Raw genomic sequence first — 15672 nt, forward strand, 5'->3', positions numbered from 1 at the left:
CATCTTCTCATAGCGTATTGGGAAAGGTGCAGTATGCACAGAGTTTTGTGCAGATACTATATCTCTCAATCCCATCCTTGAGTTTATAGTTCAGTGACAAAGACATGATTTATCACTGGCTTGCCATTGTAATTGCATTACAATACATTCCTTTGCAGGGTGTTTTCTTTTAACAAGAGCTGCTCTTTTTTAAACAGCCGTCTGTGCTTTAAGTTTTCTATACCTCATGAAATGTGGGCACCCAAATAACTGGTGGTAATGAATGAATAAAAAAAGACTGGTGTACGCTAATCAGTTGAGTGGTGTAGTAGGGGCCAACACCTCTTTCTTTTACTTTTTCATTAAAATTAAGCCAGTTGGTCCCTCCACCGACCCCTCAGAAAAACTTCCCCCTAAGGCTTTAGCTCTAAAGCAAAGCCAGCTAGAGACAGGATGACACCTCTCTGATCGCCATGTTGGAGAGTTTGAGAGACTGTGTCTCATTAGTTGTTTAATGCCCCTGCTAGAGCTGCACAGCCACATCCTGGAGGCGTGAAATTACATTTCTGGCCAAGATCCTCTCCACCAGGACAGTTTGGTGAAGAGGAGGTAATAAAAGAACTTTCCTTGCAAGCAACACCTTTCTCTCTGCCTCCTTTTCCCCTCACCCCCTCCCCTGTCTTTCTATTCTGGATCCCCAGACACTGAGCTGTGTGAACCCAGACAATGAGAACAGCCCAGAAATCCCTGTCAAGGTGCTCAACTGTGACACCATTACCCAGGTAAAGGAGAAGATCCTGGATGCAGTATACAAGAACATGCCCTACTCACAGCGACCCCGAGCTGTAGACATGGATCTAGGTGAGGGTTCACTGGATGGAATCATACAGTTTATTTCTACTTGTATTAAGAAGTGTGAGATAAAACAAGTTAAAATCTGCTGTGGCACAATGGAATGACAGTTGGGATAAGTCAATATGAAGGACAACGTGTCAAGGGACTTATCACAGAAGACGTTTGACATCAACAAAGGGCTTAAGATCAGTTTGTGGAAGAGAACCCCTCCTCACACCTGTTTACAGCTCTAATCAGAGCAACACTCTCCAACACTGACATTAAACCTTACTGACAGCGCACCTACACTTAGGCTTACACCCACAACATGTCATCCAACAGTGAATGACTCTGCACAAATCTGGCTGACATGCACCTTCAAAGGGAGTAAATAAGATGCCATACACTGTAGGTAGTGGCTCATATTGCTTCAGGTTCTGTGGTTTTATACCTGAAAGGGCTTTTACTGGTTAGGGATTTGGAGATGATTTCTTTTGGCTTGTTGCTCTGGGCAGCTTAAATTCCTCTGAAGTTGTTTGTGTTTTGTCTGCAGAATCATAAACACTTTAATTGTCAAGTAGAAATGTACAGGAAGCTGTTTTGTTGACAACTTAACTGCTATATTTGACATCTTGCAGTGTTTCAAAGTCCAAACTAACACAGTACAAGCCCAACAAGACCTTATCTGCACCCATGTAACAGTCAGGCACTTCTGATGCAAACATTCCCCACAATGCTATATACCACTCATTCATTATTGATGTTATTTTTCTACAGAGTGGCGACAGGGCAGAACTGCTCGTGTGGTCCTCCAGGACGAGGACATCACCACCAAGATAGACAGTGACTGGAAGAGACTCAACACTCTTATGCATTATCAGGTCCATTATTGACATTAATACTGTGACTACAACTATCAATTATTCTGCAGCCTGACTGCTGAGTAACTGAAAAATACTCATCACATAGTCAGATTGCTTGATTTGTGTAGACAAAGCTCCAAAATCCAAATATTTTTTACATATATATGATGGAAAACAGATAAAAAGCAGATGTAAGAAGACAGTACCCAGCAAATGTTTGGTATTTTGGTATTTTAGTTCAAACAGAGAGCATTCCTCTGCCAATCCACTGGTCATTTCAGCTTTAATTAATACTGTGACTACACAGTCACACTACTACACCTGCAAACCTTTAATCTTTGTTAAAAAAACAAACTGTGGTTATCTAGTTGCTTAAGGGTGTCACTGCAGACACTGTTGATGAAGGACAGAGTATTACTCATTTGTATTCAAACCACTCACCTCACCCCTGCCAAAATATTTTCAACCTTCTGGTCACAAGCACACTAAGTCAACTGAACATGCTTTGTGCCTGTTTCTTTTAAAAGATCTTTTTTCACCTACTAAAAACGACTACACAGGGCACCAACCTTGGATGAGTCATCCTGTTCCTTTGTCAGTAAAGTGTTTGTCTTGAGTTTGTCTTGTCTAAGTTTTAGACCAACTGTTCTGCCCTCATACAGCCAACATTTCAGCATTCTTGTTCAAACAAGTAAAGACAGGAAATGTGCATTTGCTGCAGTAGAAGCAAGCTGTGACAAAAGAGAAATATACTCTCTCTCTCTCATCTGTCAAGGAGATAAGCAATCTTAGTTTTTCATGTTTAAACTCACTGCCATGCAAACAACATTTCTTCTGTATGAGTTATTGTACATGTAGAAAAGTAGTGTGAATTTTGCTCATGGATGACCCCATCCCCGTCTGCCAAGAACAATCAATATTTACCTTGAATGACTGCACAAACAAAATGTAGGACCCACATTTTAAATAAGACTCTGTGTAGCTAGTGTTCCTCTATTTAGACAGTGGTTGCCTAAAGCTGAGTCTTGGTGTGTGTTAAATCTAGTTTTAATTCTTTCACTTTTACTGCATTTGGCTGCATTGAAGTATACCCAAATCAATTATACTACAGTGCAAATGATTTCTGTTTTTTCCTCCACCAATAAATGTTTTTGGTTTATCAATTTTAGCTCAAATTTTAGTTTATGTTGCTCTTTAATTCAATATATTTTGACTTTATATGTGAGGAAAGGTATCTATACAAAAATTTAGTATGGACAGGTTTATTTTCACATAGCCAAAGCTTGGACACACTTTCTCATTGAATTAAATGGGAAAATGACCAAACCTTTACTTGTATGTCTGGTGTATTGCTGATATTGATAGATTCTTAAAGATTATTTTCTTATTACTTGAACTAAAGACACCTTAAAGGTTTACCGTAAGCAGTGTGACTTAACTGCTCATCAAAGACATTCAAAACCTCTGAATCATAAGTTCACTAATCTTGGTTCCTTGGTTTTTGATCTCTAATCATTTTTAAAATTCCAACTATGATTACATTTTAGACCTGTTGCAAGCTACAAATTCATAAAAATCATAGACACGCTGTACCTTTGTTTTCCAGGTGTCAGAGCGCTGTGTGGTGGCCTTGGTGCCCAAACAAATGTCTTCTTTCAACATTCCTTCTTCAGCAAGCTTCCCACGCAGTATCAGCAGATATGGTCAGTACTGTTTAGGAGATAAATACTTAATATTCATACAACTTACAGCAGTGTTGCAACCATCTGTTGCTATCATTCATCAATCTGTTATAACAAGCATTAGCATACGCTTATATAGCACATTAAGCAAAAAGATGACAAAGTACAAAATCAAGACAGATTGTTACATCTGTACTTAAAGAAGTAGATGAATATTTCAAACAATCCAACATGTGATATACAGTACTGTGCAAAAGTTTTAGACACTTCAGGTATTTTAGATTCTTATCACACAACACGATCAGGTGTCTGATTGATCCCAGGTTCATTGTGCAGAACAACAAACCGATACAGAACCCACTAGAGTTCATAAAGAACTATTTTCAGAGGCAAGAAGAACCAGGTGCTTCAGCAGATGGTCTGACCCCCACAGAGCCCTGATCTCAACAGTGTGGAGTCAGTCTGGGATCACATGCAGAGGTAGAAGACAATGGGACAACCTGAATCTACAGAAGAACTGCAGCAGCTTCTCCAAGGTGCTGCAAAGTACCTGGAGAAACTGTACAGGTCAAACCAAAGCTGCTGGTTTAAGGGCAAAGGGAAGTGCTGCAAGTACTGATTAGATTTAGGTTTTGTTCCCTTTACTGCACTTTGTATGAAGTTAATTATTAAATGAAAAGCTGTTTATGTAATTTACATAAAGATCCTCTGCATATTTTAGTGCCTAAAACCTTTGCACAGTGCTGTATGTTCTATAAGGAGACATAAAATCAGGTCATATCACTTTGGAGTCGTACACATTATATCTCTCTATCTAAAATGTGATGCAATTCACATCAGAAATTGCAGCTTACACTGACATTTCACATTAGGTTCATGTGATGTCTTTAAAGAAACACAAGTTACATGACGTATCACACATGATGACAATAAAAGCAGAAAACAAAAACACAGTGACAGAAAGTGAGGACCAGAGCCGAGATCGACAGCATGCCTTTACTGAGTGTATGTCTGGTTCATTACTATGACAACCAATGAAACGAGGACAGCAAATGATTATACACTCTAAACACACACAACCAACCTGCTCACTTGCAGATTACAAAGAGGACAGTCCTTCTGTTTCAACAAGTTCTTGTCTGGCATACTGATTATCAGATTAACTATATTCCATTTACAGACTGCATCTAGCATTTTGAAGCATAAAATTATTTTCATATCTTAAATTTCTCCATTTAGGTGTGGACGTACCCTTCCGCTCCACCCCTACCAGCCCTGACAGCCCCCATTCCCGTGTACCCATGCTGACGCCTGACCTGGAGAGCGGGGTAAAAGTTTGGCACTTAGTCAAGAACCACGACCACGGGGACCATAAGGAGGGAGAACGCGGCAGCAAGATGGTGTCTGAGATCTACCTGACGAGGCTACTAGCAACAAAGGTATAAAATATTACAGTGTATTGTAGTGACAGTATATTGAACTTGCACAACATTAGGTGTGCAGAGATGTCATGATTAGATTTAAGAATAAGTTTGGGCATTTTGGCCCTGTTATTCTTCCAACTTTTCAGGCTGTTGTACTGTAAAACACTTATATTTACTGTAAACAGTGAAAGTAGAACTACAAGTCATAATTTAATGTGCTGTTTTCTAAAGGGCACACTGCAGAAGTTTGTGGATGACCTGTTTGAGACTCTGTTCAGCACTGTGTGTCGGGGCACTGCCCTGCCTCTGGCTATCAAATACATGTTTGACTTTCTGGATGAGCAGGCTGACAGACATGGCATCCACGACATGGACGTTCGCCACACATGGAAGAGCAACTGGTGAGAAAGATTTCTGACACCATGCTTTAGCTTATTATTATTCCAGGAAACGATGTACCAACCAAATAGAGTAATAAATCCTGAGTGGATATTTTTTACTTTTCAAACCCTACACACTGACTGCACACTTAGGTCAGAGAATCTTCCTTTAGGTGGAGGCTATAGTTTGTTGCTGTTGAACTATATTGTTAAGATTGGTCTTACTATAAATAAGTGTTTATGTTCTTTAGCTTATACTACATAAAGGAGGATTTATGTCTTTTAGTTTTAGCATGGTGTACTTAAACTACCAACCCTATTCTGAAGCACTTATTTGATTCCTCTAAGTACAATGATTTTACTGTTCAGTTTATTATTTGAGTTGCTACAGCTGTTGGGTTTTCTTATTTTATCATATTCTTTTGTGATTCATATTGTTTTGGCCAATTTATATCCAATTCAAAACTTTTTTTCCCTTTCTTTTCCTAACTCTAATTTTAAAAGCTCTAAAACAAATACCATCTACATCTTTTTCTCATACCTGACAAAAGTCAATAATGGGTTGATCAAAATCAAATTGCAAAGGAATATTTTTACACATTAATTAAATGACTTTTTTTGGCTTCTGTGTTTCTGTCCATTTTTTTTTTTTCTATATTTGCAGCCTGCCACTTCGTTTCTGGGTGAATGTGATCAAGAATCCCCAGTTTGTATTTGACATTCATAAAAGCAGCATCACAGATGCCTGTCTGTCTGTGGTGGCCCAAACATTTATGGACTCTTGTTCAACATCTGAACACCGTCTGGGAAAAGACTCTCCCTCCACCAAACTACTCTATGCCAAGGACATACCACATTACAAAAGCTGGGTAGAAAGGTGTGTATGAGCGTGTATGTGTGTACACATGTAAAGACAGACAGCCTCACAATGATAGTAAGATGAGCAAAATTACACAAACTGTGAACTCTGTGGTTTTATACCTAGAAAGAGGGGCTCTGTTTTAGTGATATTAGTTTTAGTTAAATTAGTGTTACTAAGAATGACATTGAAGCTCTTATTCATTTTGACTCTAGTCTTGATTTTAAGAGTAAGATGAAACATAGATACAGAATAAAATGATTTTAGAACCATCCATGTTTTTAGTATGCAAGGTTGTCAGGTAAGTGAATTTTTTTAGCCTTGACAGCATCATATCATAATTGTATTTTGTGGCAGCATGCATTTGTGAAATTACTATACTATTCAGGAACAGCATGAGCATTTTGACCAATAATAACAGATTTAGAAATAGTAGAAATAGTAGAATTGATTGACACCATCAGGAAGATTTTTTTCTCAAATTATTTTATTCTTTTACACCTAATATCTTTAACATTGTTCATTTTGATAACTTATTCTCATATGGTACAATAAAGTCTCATCCGTTGTTCATACTAGTTTATTAACTTATGGCAGAACCTTTCTAGACATATGTGACTGTACAGAATTATAATCCATATCGTCACTTATTTAAAAACACTGATAGGGTTATGACAGAAATTAATACTCTTTGTGAGTACAATCATATGAGCCCTGTGTATCTGTCTATAAAAACAGTACGCTGACGTGTGAAGGCACTGCATTAATAAATTACTGAAACTGTGAGTGACACATTTCCTTAATTCCTGCCAAAAAACATGTTTGATTTACAAACACCTTCAATGATGAATATTCTGTGACTTTTCACAACAACAGACCTCAGAATTCAAGTGAAGAGAAAAGCTCCGGTACGCATGACTGTGTCCTTAACACTGACAATGTGTGTGTCACCTCACAGATACTACGCTGACATCAACCGCCTGCCTGCCATCAGTGATCAGGATATGAATGCCTATCTGGCTGAACAGGCTCGCCTTCACTCCAGTGAGTTCAATGTGCTCAGTGCCCTCCACGAGATCTACGCTTACGTCAGCAAGTACAGCCAAGAGGTGAGGCCCAGTCAACACACTGTAACATAGAAATGTGTTGTAGATGTCCTCCTTATGTGCTCAGCCAACTGAAGCAACCATTGTTTTTATATTAAAGCCCCCATAAGCAACATTTTATACTAACAATATATTTAATGACTATGTGTGATGTAAAAGGTTTATCTTGTAGTGATGATTTCACAGAGAATCATCACCCAGCCCTGAAGTTCTTCCCAACATGGGACATTTATCTCTGTTTTGGTTTTACAGTTCACTACTTTATAAATTTGGTTCACCCTTACTTCTCTGATACTGTCTTTTCCACCCACAGCAAGCAGATATTTGATAAAAAGCTCTGAAAACCCACATACACTAAGCACCAGACATATCATGGATAAAGTTGACAACTGGTAAACATAGTGAAGTAATTAGCAGTTGTGTAAAGGCCAAGCTAAAAGGAGAGTGAAAACTGGATTTAAATTAGTTGAGTGAACACAAACTTTTAATGAAAGACTGTGGCTGTGTAGACCGACAACTGTTTGCTAACAAGTATGCTAAGAGAAATTCATAAGGTCTTTATGTGTCATGTTGTGTTTATAGATTGTTGTGTGGCTGCCAAATGACCAAAAACATCAATTAATGCATGTTTATAGGCTTATAATCTAATCAGTGATGGCTCCTTCAAATTAATCTGCAAAAATAATTCAAAAGCTTTTACCAAATGCATCAAAGCATAATTACTAGTGGAGGTTGTTGGTGAAAATCTTTTGTGTATTTGTTTGGCTCATAATGTGTATGGCATATTTATATGACCATTGTTTATTTATATTTATAAAGCTGACCTTTGAGATCTATAATGTCTTTGGTTTCATAGTTGGTTTCATATGTCCATATGTATGTTTTAGATCATTGAGGCCTTGGAGCAGGATGAACAAGCCCAGAAGCAGAAGTTGGCATATAAAGTGGAGCAGATCATCTCTGTTATGTCTACAGAGAGCTGAGATACACCTACATAGGTTCATTTATACACATTAACATACAATATGCACAAGTGGCACTGACACCTGTACATGTACACATACATGACTTATATACAGTCACACACAAACGCACACACTGATGTATACAGAGACATTGCAGACTTTATGGACCTACTTTATAAGCAAATTGACAATATGTACACAAAGAGACAAACACAACGTACATACACAAACCACAGCACACACCAAACAGCAGATCATCCCAAAGCACGACTTTTGAATCCAATGTCATTTTCAGAAGAAACCCAAATAGAAAAAAAGAGAGAGAAAGAGGATTTGGGCCATCACAGTTGCTGAATTTGCTGCCAATCCTTTTCCGCTGGGTACTAGTTTATCTTTGTAGTTGGTGCTTATACTAAATGCGTGTGTGGCATGGCTGCAGCTCTAAGGAGAACAGCACTTAATAAAGAATGACTCAACTGAAAAGTCACTGGAGGAACTCAACAAAGACAGAAGCCAATTTAATGGGATGGCACATGTGTTGAGAAAAGACTCAAAATACTTTTTATATGTCAAAAAATGAGGACACTTACTCACACTACATATCACAGTCTTGGAGTGACATTACTATTTGGAGCCATATAGAGCAAAGATGTGTAACTTTGTGTTGAGCCTTTCCTAATGCCTTTTAAAGGCTTAAAAAAAATAACACTTATAACTCTAGTATTAATTACTCATTCATTCATTGATTTTCCCACTTGAAGCCCACTGTCACCAGTTTTAATTATTATTTTTTGTCTAATGAAGATTTTTGAAAATACAGCTACAAGGTGAAGGTCCAGCTCTTTAATAATGCAACACTGCAAAATTTGAAATATATGTAGAGATATTTCTAGACCCAATCCCTGGCTTTTGTGCCAAATATAATGTGCTATGTTTCATTCATGTTAAATGCTCTTGTAGAAGCTATTAACAAAAATCATTGTACAGAAAAGATCCCATTTGAGAATCATGAGAAAGGAAATTAGTGACGATCTACAGACCACTAATTCAGCCATTCAAAGATAAGTGGATACCAAACTGAACTGTAGCAGAAAAGCATGATTAATGATGCTATAAGCCTGATCATGGATGAGATTGGACTAATCCTGGCCGGTAGCGCCACCATCCCTATCTCATCATTCATTGTTTACACTAGGCATGGTACTTGAAATACACCAAGTGTACGAGATATTAAGAACACCTGCTGCTCCTGAGGAATAATCTGGTCAGTTTAAGTTAGATGAAAGCTTTGATGCCTTGTTGATTTTCTCAATAAATCCCCTTTGAAAGTAACCTGGAAATTAAACACAAGAAAGGATTTCAACTATGCTGATATGAAGATGTGAAAGGGACTGCCCCTCAGTGAAAAGCAGGTGTCCCTTATATTTTGTACATAGAGTGAATATTTGTTACATAATACATGTGTTTGGATCAGCAGTTTGGACCTTGCAAAGGTCATTTGTGATATGTGTTGCATCCAAGCACTATCTTTGCTTTAAATCTGTCAGTTTCAGTTTTTATTTTTATGTTCCAGTGTACATTTTAAATGACTGCTTGTTGTCTCCTGGCTGCTGTATTTGTAGAGTGCCATATCTGAACTTTAAAATAAGTATCAAGATGAAAACATCAGTTTGAGACATCACGCTAATTCAGGGTTTTAATTTTGTTTGTATTTCACCCTATTGGGTTCTGTTTCATCACTTCACATGAAGTCACTGCAACTGTCTAGCTACTTTATTCTGGAGCACTGCTCTTTTTACCATTTCAGTATTAGTGGGGTTAATGTATTCCCCACAAGAACTTGACTCATATTAATCTAGAAGAACAAGATAAATTTAAACCAATAATAAATACATTTCCTGTTAAGTGTTGAAATATGAGAACTCATTTGTTTTATGTGTGGTTTAATAATTTATAAATGTGTTGTGCAATAAAATGTCAGACGTTTAAACTGTAATGTTTTTTAAACTATATATTATTGTATAAATACTGTACATAAAAAGCACTCCTATTTTGCAAGCAAAAGATTCACTTTGTACTGTTGTTATACATTAAATGCGCAGATGATGAAAATGATTTACGCCTGTTTTTTTGCTGTCATTCTGAATAATGATGCTGAACATAAGCTCTGTGTATTTAAAAAGATGCTGAATAATACTGGTAGATAAGATATTGTGTCCTCAATATGCTTCATTCATATGGAATATGTATGAAGCATGAAGTGTACTGTATTTCTAACAGACTATAGTTTTATCCCTAGCTTGATGGATTCATGCAACATTTAATAATACTGCATTGAAAAGTACAACATAAAACACAGCTTAATATCAAAAGAATCATTACATGACTCATCATTAATGGCCACTGACTTAACAGCTGCTGCTACTAGAGGTAAAGTCATTTTCAAGCCAGTCAATGCTCTGCCATATTTAACTGGATAATCTTTACTCATTATTAGAGATGGTAGCACTAGCATGCTAACAGTTGAACTGTTATTGATTTTTCATACAGAGGTCCCAACTGCAATATGGAGTTGTCAGAAATAAATGAAAATCCTGGAGGAGAATCAATAATTTAGTTTTGTACTTAGACATCTCCAAACATAAACAATAAGATAAAGAAGGATATCCGAGTTTCAAATCAATGATAAATTAATTATCTGAAAAATAGCAATGTAAATTGCAGCTGATATTACACTGGTATATCATGAAATAGTAGAGTATCTTAAGTCTTTAACAGTCTTAACTAGATGGGATTTTATTAACTGCATCAATCATTATTTTAGGTACAGTTGCAAATTAGGCAATGCAGGCAGTTTTTATTTTATTGTTTTTGGAGAAGACATCACCACCACAACATTTTGCTGAAAATAAGTGACATGTGACTTTTTTAAGCTAAAATTTTTAGCTATAGATTTTTAAAATATTATAATAAAGTACAACTACTGTAAATAGTCAGCTCATTTTGAAAAATATTAACACTCTCTCTACATTTGCCACAGCTTTGGCAATGTGTTTGCCTGGATTTAAATAACTGCTGAACTGTTTTACAGAGCGGCACAGGAAAAGGCCATTGTAGACACAGCTTAAGCTTTTTTTTTTTCCTGGAGTCACCTAAAGTTGGATCTATGGATCAATTAATTTCAGCAGAAAAAAATGTGCATAGAGGGATGCAATGATAGAAAAGTAACTTTGTGTCAGGAAGCAACTGGGCTTGTGGAAAACAAGGTTTTTAATTTTGAGGAATACTCTCACTGCTCTGAGCCAGGAGGAACTAATCATTTTAACAATAAGCTTAATTGTGGATTGCGCTACAAAGAAAAACAAACACAACACAACATACAACCATCAAAACATGCAGTCTGGAGAGACAAGCACAGTTGAAACCAAAGAGAAGCCAAGCTTGTGAATCAACAAAAAAAAAAATATCCTGGAGAAAAATCAGTAAATCCCTTTGAAAAAAACAACACAAAAACAACCCCATGTGATGAACAGCCTTTTGGAATAAATAATAGTTTGCACTGCAGTCATACTGTAATGGTATTTAGTATGGCGTGTGAGCAGTATATAGGAGCTCCTGAACACTTGCCATAAGGAGCCAGAATTTATTATTCATGTTTAACCCTCAGGGGTCTCAGCCAGCATAGGGGAGGGGGAGGAGAAGGAGGGCTATATGGGTTCAGGTTCCCCAACCCCTACCTGTCAGATGCAGGTGGGGGTGTCGTCAACCCTGCCAGGCTCTAACCCCTCATCTTTCCTCTCCACTCTTTGTTTGTCAGAGTGCATACACTCTCCAGCCAGCAATTCCCTCATATGTCTCCTCTCCCTCACACGCACACACAGAAGAATCATTAGGACTCAAACTTCCTCCACTGACAGCTGAGAAAGCCGCAGGATGTCTTTCTGATAGACTGTGTTGTTGGATGGCACCAGACAGGTTTATAGAGCCACTACAGCCTTTAGAAACCCATTCTTCTTCTATCAAGCCATGGTGGTTTTTATAATATCTGATTATGTGCTAAGCCCTGATTGATGTAACTCAATTTTTTAAAAGGCACCAAGTAAAATGATGGAATGCTTAATTTTTGTGAAGCTATGGGTTGTTTAGTGCCAGGTATTACAAATCCTCAGCTTCTCCTGCTTCCCTGAATACCTGATTCAGAGGGAAACTGACCTTATGTACAGACTGCAGATCTTGAAGAATAATTCAAACTGTGGCTCTAACTGTGGAATGAATGCTGAATGGGAAAAAGCCTTGGACTTTTTATGCACCTTGAACAATTCAGCCAACTTTGTGCTGATAGCCAATGAAAGGCTCTACTTCACTGCATTCAAGCTAGGGATGTGAGAATATCTTGGTTATCATATCATTACAAGGATCAAATACAGATATTTTTCCCATCAATACATTCACACATACAAAAAGGGGTGGACAAAATAATGAAAACGCCTAGAAATTTAAATCAGTTGGTCCTCATCAAACTGGTTTTATCAAAAATGAGGCTGCCTTGACTTCATGTGACAGTGAAGTGAAGGTCTTTGAACTACTGGTTGAATTTTAAAAAAGCAAGTGGGCAAGAACCTGTCAAAAAATTCTAAGAGTTTTTTTTTTTTTTCATTTTTTTGACCAAGTCATTTTCTAAGAAGTAGTGTCTGTTGTTAAGGAGGAATCCCCAATAGCTACATACACAGTGCACACACATCTCCTTTTTTAGAACTATATAGACATTTTTCCTTAGGGGTGGTGCTTTCTTTCACCTGGGAATAAAACCAACAGCCACTGTCATAGCTATGTTTCACCACCCCCCCACCCTATTCATGTAGTCATCAGTGTTCTACATCCAATCATCAAATTCCTTTAATTCCTTTTCTGTGTGCATCAGTCTTTTTACCATTTTAATTAAACAAATACTGCATTATCAGAATGCACACAAAAATAAGGCAATGATATGTTTTTCCTTACCAAGGACAAAAGACAGCTAATACAAACTGGGGGGGGGGATCCCTGATGACTGCGTAGAATAAATCCTAAATGACCACAGATCAACCTCAATCACTAACAACTTGTATCAGGATTTACTGGATGATCTAAAGCATGATGACATGTTATTTTCCCAGCTAAGTGTAGTAATGTCTTGTAACAGCAACAATGGTCACTTACAGATCCTATGGTCATAACTGTCTTCATTACTCACAACTTCTGGATTCTGTAAACACATGCAGGTGAAAAATAATTTCAGTTCAACCAAAATATACGGTATGAAGCAATATATGAAGGTTGTACTGATGAAACTAATGCCCATTGGGTTGATCTGGACAGCAGATCAGTCTAGTAGTGCCACCTTCTGGCCAAAGACATAATCACAAGCTGATGAAAATTAGCTGACAAAGAAAGTATTCTTCATTCATTCATTTACAGTTTACACCAGTTTAGTCACAAACTGAATTGTGAACTTGTGAAAATATGTTGAAGAAAGATGCCAAATGGTAAGCATGTGTTAATGACAAAAGCATCTGTTCAATGCTGTGAGTGTGTGCATGTTTTTTTCATGATTGTGTGGACACATTAAACTCAATACCATCGCTGTGTGGACATTTTGGCAATGTGAGGGTATTTTGGCCTCACCCTTAAAACTTTAATGCTGCACTTGAGGGTTAAGACGTGGTTTTAGGATGCAGATTAGAATTAGTTTTGGTTATCCTTAAGTGTTGTGATGGTTAAGGTTGGGGTTAGGGTCTAGGACATGCATTATGGCAATGAGTGTCCTGACATGTATAAAAAGACCAGCATGTGTGTGGAACATCTGCAGCCCTTGTGGGGTTCTGTACGTTATGACACAGACATACACAGAACCAAGAAAGTATCCCAAGAGTGTGACACACATTTTGTTTAAGAAGACCACTTTCTTTCTGCTCACTCAAACAGAGACTTTGTTGCTTAGCCCAGAAAGTTAACGGTCAAGATTTGCTGCAGTTTGAAATTATATCCCCTCCCATTACTCCTCCTCCCCCCATTCCTGCCTTCACTTCCCCCCTCCTGCACTCATGAAATCACTATAAGACTGCTCCCTCCTATGTAGCCTTTCGGTGAGCTCCATGAGATTTATGGCTCCAATTTTTAAAGCTCCATAAAATGTACATTACGACATGTTTCTTTGACTGCGTGTCTGCATATGTTTGTGCAAATAAATTAACCAAAATTTAATTAAGAGCATCCATTCAGAGATTTTAAAAATCACACCATTTTAAGAGTGAGCTTTTTGTCTGTTCTTGTGACTTATGTCACAACAGAACCATGAATCCTTGAAGCTATACTGTTAATTATAAATGGTTGGCAAAAACGTTCTCTTCCCACAAAAAATCATCACATCAGGAGAGAAGCTGTTTTACAACTTCCTGTTCGTGGTTCTGCCTCGGGCTCTAACAGTTAATCCACTGCTGGTGAACTCTTGCTCTCAGACAGAATAAATGACTCAGAATAAATAATGCAAAACATTTTTTAAATTTACATTATAAAAAAAAAGCCATAAACAAAAGCCCCCATCTTTCATAAGATGTTAAACTCATTACTGTGTCATTCATGCTTGAACCTCTAGCTAAATTCAACAATAAAATCCATTATATATTCTGCTAATAAGCTCTAGTTAGTAAGGAGGAGCTGCCATAAAAAGTAGCCTATGATTCCTCAGCAAAGCCTCAGTGACCCTAGGGGAGTCAAAAGTAGCTGCTTTAATTTCCAGTACCACAAAATAAGACTTATTGGATAAAACATGAGATACACTTTGTCTAAAACTCATCTCCCAAAACAGTTTTACAGTTAGACTTGATCCAAGCTGCTGGTTTGGTTAGTTAGTCATTAGTAGCCTCAATGGTATATTTAAAAAGTGAAATCAAGATAACAAAATGACCACACTGATAGATCTGTTCATCTATGCCCTATGGATTATCCAATTATATGCTATTTAGAAAACAGGCCTGCATGTGTGAATTCATGTGTATAAAGTCTACATGTGCAACAGACAGAATACATACAGGCATAAGAACAAAAAATAATTAAGAAAGAAAGACACCCTGCTTGCATACAATAAATTTAAAAAAATCTGGATAAAACACGCTTGCAAGCTAAAGCTTACTGCTGCTTAAATATACAGTATATTGTGTTTGCAATAAAAAAAATATTTTAGAGTCTATATTTAATGAAAACAAAAGAAAAAGAAAAAACATATGAAGGCAAAATAACATGCTTGGGTTTGTCCTGCTGGCCTTTGTTGAGGGTAAAAAAAAAGTGTGCCGTGTGTAAATGTCATCTGACAGGAAGCTGTGATTCATGAGGGCTCAAGTAACAGAAATACTTAACTAGCTAACAGTCTAATCAATGTTTTACTGGGGTGACATAACTGCTGCCATCCAGCTATGGCTGCTGTAATGGGCACAGTGCTGCTTTTTCTTTGGGGATTTTACCAAAGATCATCTTGAGTCACAGTGAGGGGCCAATTGCCCACCAATACCCTGCTGTTTGAGCTGAATGTTTGATAGAGGTCT

General features: G+C 37.4%; 1 protein-coding gene across 2 annotated transcripts in view; it reads left to right on the forward strand.

Moving 5' to 3' along the window:
- LOC113130203 (plexin-A2-like) overlaps window positions 1-8976 on the forward strand; it is a 55983-nt gene extending 47007 nt beyond the window's left edge. The window contains exons 24-31 of one of the 2 annotated variants that reach the window (XM_026306611.1): window positions 681-840; window positions 1591-1694; window positions 3283-3379; window positions 4598-4797; window positions 5014-5183; window positions 5827-6039; window positions 6980-7130; window positions 8015-8976. In XM_026306611.1, coding sequence (XP_026162396.1) covers window positions 681-840; window positions 1591-1694; window positions 3283-3379; window positions 4598-4797; window positions 5014-5183; window positions 5827-6039; window positions 6980-7130; window positions 8015-8110 — 1191 coding nt within the window. In that variant the 3' untranslated portion in view covers window positions 8111-8976. Of the gene's footprint in view, window positions 1-680; window positions 841-1590; window positions 1695-3282; window positions 3432-4597; window positions 4798-5013; window positions 5184-5826; window positions 6040-6979; window positions 7131-8014 lie in introns of both variants that reach the window. The other variant, XM_026306612.1, reaches the window with a different exon arrangement.
- The last annotated feature ends 6696 nt before the right edge of the window (window positions 8977-15672 follow it).

The sequence above is a fragment of the Mastacembelus armatus genome, chromosome 5 (assembly GCF_900324485.2).
Source record: "Mastacembelus armatus chromosome 5, fMasArm1.2, whole genome shotgun sequence".
Taxonomy (NCBI): domain Eukaryota; kingdom Metazoa; phylum Chordata; class Actinopteri; order Synbranchiformes; family Mastacembelidae; genus Mastacembelus; species Mastacembelus armatus.